This window comes from Cebus imitator, unplaced genomic scaffold, assembly GCF_001604975.1.
Source record: "Cebus imitator isolate Cc_AM_T3 unplaced genomic scaffold, Cebus_imitator-1.0 Scaffold641, whole genome shotgun sequence".
Taxonomy (NCBI): Eukaryota; Metazoa; Chordata; class Mammalia; order Primates; family Cebidae; genus Cebus; species Cebus imitator.
The window spans coordinates 662,053-670,356 of NW_016107956.1; the positions used below are offsets into that span (position 1 = coordinate 662,053).

At 45.4% G+C, this 8,304-nt stretch overlaps 2 protein-coding genes across 6 annotated transcripts in view; one reads left to right on the plus strand and one right to left on the minus strand.

Moving 5' to 3' along the window:
- CRYAB (crystallin alpha B) overlaps positions 1 to 8,304 on the minus strand; it is a 73,779-nt gene that overhangs the window by 26,248 nt on the left and 39,227 nt on the right. The gene's annotated exons all lie outside the window — the stretch shown is intronic.
- Positions 1 to 8,304, plus strand: part of DIXDC1 (DIX domain containing 1) — a 95,502-nt gene that overhangs the window by 6,595 nt on the left and 80,603 nt on the right. The window contains exon 1 of one of the 4 annotated variants that reach the window (XM_017517663.2): positions 3,328 to 3,719. The exons of 1 other annotated variant lie outside the window; for it this stretch is intronic. In XM_017517663.2, coding sequence (XP_017373152.1) covers positions 3,660 to 3,719 — 60 coding nt within the window. In that variant the 5' untranslated portion in view covers positions 3,328 to 3,659. Of the gene's footprint in view, positions 1 to 3,327; positions 3,720 to 8,304 lie in introns of those variants that run through there. 2 more of the 4 variants (XM_017517661.2, XM_017517658.2) reach the window with 2 other exon arrangements.

Here is an 8,304-nt window from a genome sequence, read left to right on the forward strand (position 1 = left end):
GCCTCCCAAAGTGCTGGGATTACAGGCGTGAGCCACCGCACCGGCCTACTCTATTTATTAACAGAAGTGATGAATGTTTCCTCCACTGGCTCATTCATTCATTCAAGAAAAAATATATACTGAGTACCTTCTATGTTGCAAGCTCATATGAAAGTATTGCATAATGGTTAAGAACCTGGACTTTGGCTTCACCATATAGTAGCTATTGGGTCTGTGACAAATTACTTCTCCAAACCTCTCTTTCTTTATATGTAAAAAACCTACTGTTTATGGTAATTGTGATAGTCAAATCAGCTAATCTACTAACTGCTGAGTACAGGGTGTGGCACATGGTAAAAGCTCAATTTTGCTATTATTACTGTTGTATATAGATATTTGGGTAGCTTTTAGTTTATGGGAGAAGTGTCTGCCATTATTGTCAAAATAATGCAGGACTGAAGAAGCCAGGTTAAGTTCAGAAATCAGGCAGCGTGGCAGAGATATGCAGAAAGCAGTCCTGGGTTCTTTGCTTCTGCTTCCGGGCAGAGTGAATTACTGGCCTGCAGGAGTGGGAGTGGTTCCAGCTACCCAGACGGCTTGCAGTTTTCCCACATACAAACACCATGGAATGTCTGATCACTGTCCCAATTATTCCTAGTTCTTGTATTCTTGTAACTAGCCGACATACTCTCCCAGCTCTTATGTTGATATTACAACATGGTAGGATCAGGAGGATGGAAGGAATGGTCAATGTTACTGTTGCTTGGAGCTAAAACTCAGTTCTTCACCTGAACCACTTTGTAAGGCCAACTAAGATAACTGTGGTGAACATCTCTTCTGAGCCAAAAAAAAAAAAAAAAAGGACATTATGTGGTCTGACAGGAATTTTATGCCTTTTCCAAATGTGTGAGGCAGATTGTATGTAAAATAGTATAATTTTTAGAACATATCTTAATAGTCTATGGGGACAGAAGAATGAATATTTTGAAATTGTACTAGTTAAATCAAACTTAAATGCCATTAAAATTTTGGTTTCACAATTGCATTAGCTGTAGTTCAAGTGCTCAATAGCCACGTGTGGCCACTGTACTGTACAGCATAGATATAGAACATTTCCATCTTCACAGGCAGTTCTAGTAAATACCATTGCTCTAGAATATGTGGTTTGTATAGTTACAGAGTTTTAGGGAATAGTGTAATATGGGAGCATATGCCTTATAATACATTTTAAAAATATATATTCACTACAGGTCTCTCTTAATTCCTCCAGCATGCTATGATGGGCAGTGCAAAAAGCACAGGGCCAGACTTGAGGCCTCTAGTTCACATCTTCTCTTCCATATTAACTTGCTGAGTAACTGAGCACCTCTCCTAGCCTTGCTGCCTTCTTCTGTGATACAAGGGAGTTGGGCCAAGTAAGGAAGTTGGGCCAAAATGTTTTGGAGCTTTAAAATTCAGTGATTTTGTAAGTCTTTTTTAAACCACTGAGCTCACAGATCCTACTTTGATCAAAGACTTATTGTTTGAGAAACACTGACCTCTGGCATAGAAAACTGTCAGCAGGACCTCCCTCTGATGTCTCAATATTTTCTGCTCTGTGTACAAAGCATGAGGAGCTCTCAACCAATCAGAATTCTCTACCCAGGGATCCACCAACTAGGTATTTTGGTTTTGCATTATTATGCATGTAGATGTGTTGCATGCAAGTCTGTGCTGTTGGAAATTTCATGCTTTTCTTTATAAAAGAACTTGTTGGCTTGACATGGGTTAGTGACTCTTCCAGGGGTGTTACACCATGAAGTGTGGTAGTGCCAAAGGGAGTTCTTGGCAGTTACCTTCCTCAGCGAGATTATGAAGGACAGAGGTCTTCGGACTTGTGGGCTGCTCAGGTTTAGAATGATTTGGTGTCTTACCTTTTCCCTAGCATCATCCAGAATAGAACCCACTGCATTCAGCCAGCAGCTACAGCTCAACACCTGTGCTGACCCTCTGCCCCCTCTGCCTGTTGTGGTCAGAGGGAGATGTGTTCTTTTTCAGAAACATCTTTGTGTTTAGCAGCTTTAGAGATTCAGACAAGATATTGCTAATCTTGCTCCTCTTGGTAAGGATTTTCTTTTTCTCTAAGGACCTGAGGGGGTCATTAGGTTGAATAAGAGCCATTACTGACTTTTCTTGCTAAGGTACTAATCAGGGTTTGAGGAATCTGCACTTTCCGGAAAATCATGACTGTAGACTCCTAGCTCCTTGAGCCGCCTGCCACTGATTGGCTGTGTCCTTGGACAAGGCCCTGACCTTCTCTGAGCCCTAATGCTCTGTAAACCCTTCCTCTCCATCTGGGATCATGAGGTGGAATGTAAAATGAAAGTTTTTTCAGCGTCAAGTTTTCCCGTAGAAACAAGAATTTGCACTGAGTTCCAAATGACTAGGATTCCTAAAAATAAATAATCAAGGCTATGACTTGAATAGTTAGAAACAGCGTAAAATAGCTTTCTGTTTCACTTGAGGAAGCTTTTTACCTCTTTCAAATGCACCAGGACATTTTTACAGTCTTTAATTAAAACCCATTTATTTTAAAACACAATAGAATAGGGGTTGTACAATTTAGCAGTTATTTTATAAAGAATGAAAGAAGAAAAATTTTGGAAAAGACCTGGTCATCCTTGATGTTTCTGTTGTGATCCTGTGTGATGTTTAGCACTGTTCTATTGAATGTATTCTATTGAATACCACCAATAACTAAAGTTATTTCTATCCCCTTTTCCCCTTTCTTCCTCTGCTCCTTCTTCTCTTTCTTCTTTCTTTCCCTTGTTTCGTCTTCCTTAGGTTGACCTCACTGTCCAGGACCCATGTGGAAAAAGATTGCGGTTTTCGGTTAGTCTGGGGGAAAATCCTATGATTCACGCCCTTTCCTACCCACCTTCTGGTAGGGTGTTTGTGGCCTTAAAATAGCAGTGTATGCGTGCCTGTGTGTGTTCGTGTGTGTGTTGCGCGCTCTCCCCCAGGGCACACCCACTTGCAAGCCTGGTGTGGTGTGTGTGTGCGCGGGCGTGTGGCTGCGAGTGTATACATACGCCAGCCCGGCCGCCTCTTGGTCAACGTGTGTGTGTGTGTGTGTGTGTGTGTGTGTGTGTGTATGTGTGTCCGCCCGTTGGTCAACGTGTGTGTGTATGTGTCTGCCTGTTGGTCAACGAGTGTGTGTGTGCGTGTGTGTGTGTCCGCCTGTTGGTCAACGTGTGTGTGCGTGTGTGTGTGTTTGTGTGCGTGTGTGTGTGTGTGTGTAGCGCAGGCACACACGCCCGCGCAGCGGCCCGGGGGGTGTGTGCGCGCGTGCGTGCATGCGTACAGCGCGCGCTCTCGCCAGCCCGCTTGCCTGCGGGGCTTTCCCGCATGGTAGCGGGGCTGGGGGCAGCCCTGCAGCGCTGCTCCACCCAGAGCGCGCCCAGCTGTTTCCATAGGAACCGAGACCGCGCCTGGCCCCTCCAGCAGAGGCCCCCGTGCGAGCATGCCCAGTGCAAGCCGCTAGTTTGGCTCCAGTCTAGGTTTCCAGTAAGTGGCATGCGGGACTCCGGAGGGATCCCAATGAGCTGAGCTGCCGAGAGCCTTTGTGTGCAGAGGGCGGAGGAGGAGGCAGCTGCGGCCGCTGGGCTGGAGACCCCGCCCGGGAGCCCCCAGTAGGAACAATGCTAGCCTGCCTGACCCGAGGGAACTTAATGGACGTCCTGCAGGAGGGCTTCAATGAGGTAAATGTCCAGCTCCTCCCACTCCTCAGCTTCCCTCGCCCAGGGTCTCCCGCCCAGTCTCCGGAAGGGGTCCTCCGTTGCCCCCATCCTCTAGGGACCCAGAGCAAATCGCCCGCAGAACCCCAAGAGGGCTAAGGTGGTTCTTGCGGTGCAGATGGGTGAACCAGGAGAAATCAGAAGGGCCGCCTGCCCACAGCTACGCTGGGCCGTGACCTTCCCTGATAGCTTACCTGAACCCAGAGGACAGGACCATAATGCAGATATCACCTCCTTCCAGAAGAGGGGGTGTCTCCATCCTCCCCAGAGATTCTCCCAAAGGAAATCCTCAGGGAATACCTGGATATTTGACAAAAGTGCTCATCTATTTCAGGAGCTAATCAGCGGAGCCAAGGGAGGATGGGGTGGTACTGCATTGGTAGAAAGTTTGAGAGGGCAAGGGACTGTAGATGGTCCATGTGAAGTGCCTTCTTCATGTCTGAATCTCTTTCTGAGTCCGGGGCAGTAGATTTCTCTGCAATCAAGGACATGGTTGTCTGAGAGGAACTACAGAGTGAGAGGAGACCTAGGTCCTGGGCCCAGTCCCAAGGAGCCAGCATGTGCACCCATTCGAGAGCAGAGGAACTGGGGCCTCAATCTGACAGGCAGTATGGGCTAGGGCTGACAAGGGGTCATTTCCTCCCCACTTGTTTCTCTCACAGTTCTGTTTATTCCATTGCTTTTCTGTGACCCAGGAAATTCTGGTTTGAGATGCTTCCCCCTCAAGATTTGCTTCACATATCTTCCACTGCAGCTAAGCCCCACTCCTGCGGGTTGTCTTAGCCCAGCATCCAGGGAAACCTATGCTGCTAGTTGTGTCTTTCTTCATTTCTCTCTCCCTCCTTTTCTTTCAATCTCTCTTTTTCTTCCCTCTGTGACTCTCTGAAATTTAAGATTTTTTAAATCAATTTTTACTCAACATATGAATACATTGTCTTGTTAAATATGAACATTACAAGGAGGACTGCAGCGCCTTTGGTTCCCACCATTCCAGCCTTTTCCCCAGAAATAACCATTCTCATGAATTCGTGTATAAGGTTTTATTTCTCCAGCTACACTACAGACTCCTTCCTTAATTCCTGTTTCTAATTAAGAAGCTCTGCAGCCTGACCTGCCACAGAACCCTCCCCATTTCTGGCCCCCCTGCCCAGCCTTGTTCCTAACACGGAGGAAAACTGCAGAAATGCTGTCCCAACCTAACTGAGTCGGAATTTTCCTTTGGCCAAGGGGTGTCACAACCTTCAGTGAAGGGCAGAGCTTACATCCCGTCTGCACTGCAGGGCACCTCATCTTTGCATCATTTCTGTTTCAACACATTTAAGGGGATTGTTAACAAAGAGCTATAGTCTAAGAGTTGAAACACAGAAGAGCCAGGAAGCCTACCTCTGAGTGATTCCAATATTCTGGTTCCTCTTTTCTGACTCTCTGCCTTTGGGCTGCCCCTGTTCTTTAGCTGCGTAAGTCTGACTCATTCACGAATTGTAGCAGAAGCTCTTTTAGTCGTCTTATACCTCCTGCCCCAACTTAATAACAACAACAAAACTCAGCTCTTGATGGTCCCACTGTCTGTTTAGGAGGAGGAAACCAGCACAGAGTTGGTCCTAATCTTTGTTTTCTGCACATTTTCACTTCAAAACCTTTCGACTGAAGAGGCACGTAAACTAAGAGGCTTGGCCGTCTGTTTCATGCTTTGGTGCTTCCATAAATATCCCCTGACCTCCAGTTCTTGAAAAACGTAAGGGCATAAGGGAAAAGGGGAATGGGAGAGTCATCTTTTTGTGGTGGTAGTGGAATCTTCATAAAAACAACAGATGCATAACTTTTTAATTAATCGATCCATAGAATAATGCAGTAATGCCTCTTTTCCTTCTCTGATATTTGATTTTTCTACCCATCCGGTAAACTTCCCTCTGCCCCCTCCACAAGCTAATGTACATCTGTTCCTCTTTGTTAGATTTGAACTCTGATAGCCAGTGAGTACTTCTGGTTTCTCTGAGAAAACATCATCTAAATATAATAGTAATACGTTAAATTTGAATGGTTCCTTGTAGTTTAAATAATTCTTTCACATTCTATATTAAATAATTCATTTTACATACAGTACTACATTTAGTGCTACTGAATAATAGTGGAATTGGTTATTTTAGAATCCATGGGGCCCTGTTTGACCTATTCCAGCCTCCAGGGTTGCTTAATAGATCCAGTTATATTCAATTTATTTTTTTTAGAGTCCTTGAGATAAGGATGTAAACAGGGATTTAAAAGCTAGTATCAGAGTACACTTTAATTCTTCTGAGAATTCCTGCTGAGGCTATGAATGCCACATATGTATCCAGTCACCTCTTGGGAGTGATTCAAGTATATCTAAAGCTATTCTTCATCACCCAGATGCTTTATAGGTCTGTGTGGTTAGGGCTGTGACCTCATTCTCTATGGCAGAGAAAACTGCCACGGGAAATGGAGCTATGGCCTTAATTGGTTAATTATAAGGGAACCCTGCAGCAGAGAAAAACCCTGCCTTCTGAATCCTGGCTTCCCTCTACCTACTGTTGGCTTCTGTTTGCAATCCTTTGCCACTATGTATAGCCATGCGTGTTAAAATTTTCTTCTACCGCATTTCCTACACAGAGGCCTGGCCTCAACATATCTGGCAAAAAACTCACAGAATTGGTCCTTGTCAGTGCTTTCAATGCAATCCCTTTAAATGGCGTGGTTAATTTGGACCGTGAATTATCCACAAGTTTTGGCTACTGCCACCCTGGCTGTCATCCCCCATTTCCTATGGCTTGGCCAGGCTTCCTATAGATCACAGTTTCCCCAATCTGCATTTGCCTCAAAGCTATTTGTTTTCTCTGCTACTTGGTATTGGTGGTGTTCTTTGAACGTTGTAAACGTGCCAACATGGATTTCTGCAAGTGTTTTTTGGGGGGCTGAACTTTCTTTAAAAACAGCTTTGGTGCTTGTATTGGGGGGTTTTGAGAGACCTGAGATTGTAATATGGTTGGGCTAATGAGGATTCATTTATTCAGTTATTCATTATTCATAAATCAGTAATTTATTAAGAGGGAATGGATAAAAGAATTGAAAAACACTCAGTTTGTGCTTCCAAGGAGTTTATAGGGAAAGATAGATAGGGTATACTGATATGAAAAGGACTCAACATTTACCAACCCATCTGCTCATTGACACCAGATTTCTTTTCCTGCTCGTCTAGTACATGCATGCAAGCAGTCACTCACTGGATATTCTCTGAATTACTGTGTTTGCCAGTCACTGTGCCAGGATCAGGAAATCCATAGAAATCCAGTAACACAGTCTGTGCCCTATTGGAGCTCACAGGCCAGTGAAGATGAAGTAGCCAGGTATGGTGGCGCATGCCCTTAGTTTCAACTGCCTGCGAGGCTGAGGCAAGAGGACCACTGGAGCCGAGGAGTTAGTGGCTGCAGGGTATTGTGACTGCACATGACTGATGACTGTACTCCAGCCTGGATGACAGAGAGAGACCCATCTCTTAAAAAAAAAAAGATAGGCCAGGCGCTAAGGCTCATGCCTATAATCCCAGTGCTTTGGGAGGCTGAGGCAGGTAGATCACAAGGTCAGGTGTTCGAGACCAGCTCTGCCCACATTGTGAAACCCTGTCTCCACTAAAAATACAAAAATTAGCCAGACATGGTGGCGGGTACCTGTAATTCGAGCTACTTGGGAGGCTGAGGCAGGAGAATCGCTTGAACCTGGGAGGGAGAGGTTGCCGTCAGCCAAGAATGCGCCACTGCACTCCAGCCTAGGCGACAGAGCAAGACTTCCTCTCAGAAACAAAAGAAAAACAAGAAAAAGATAAACTAGATGTTCAGAGTGTCAAACTTGGGAAAATTGAGGTGATTCAGATATCTTACTTGTGGGGAAGAGTGAACCTATGTTCAGTTGTTGTGTGAATGGCCTGGGAGGCTGAAAGTTGGGGGAATGGTTTATGAAAATGATGGTTGACAGGAAATTGATTGTCTGAACCTTAACCTTTTGAACATAAGATCTGGCAGACTTTCCATACCAGTTTTCCTCCAAATAGAAAAGTAGAAATTGAAATTCCACATTAAGATTCATGCACTTGGCAGTCCCTTAGAAATACAGGAAGAGGCCAGGCATAGTGGCTCACGCCTATAATCACAGCACTTTGGGAGGCTGAGGCAGGAGGATTGCTTGAGCCCAGGAGTTAAGCCTGGGCAGCTTGATGAGACCCTGTCTCTACAATTAAAAAAAAAAATTAGGCCAGGCGCGGTGGCTCATGCCTGTAATCCCAGCACTCTGGGAGGTTGAAGCGGATGGATCACAATGTCAGGAGTTTGAGACCGGCCTTGCCAACATAGTGAAACCCTGTCTCTACTAAAAATGCAAAAAAAAAAGTTAGCCGAGCATGGTGGCGGGCACCTATAATCCCAGCTATTCGGGAGGCTGAGGCAGGAGAATCACTTGAACTTGGGAGGTAGAGGTTGCAGTAAGCCCAGATCGCGCCACTGCACTCCAGCCTGGGTGACAGTGCAAGATTCCATCTCAA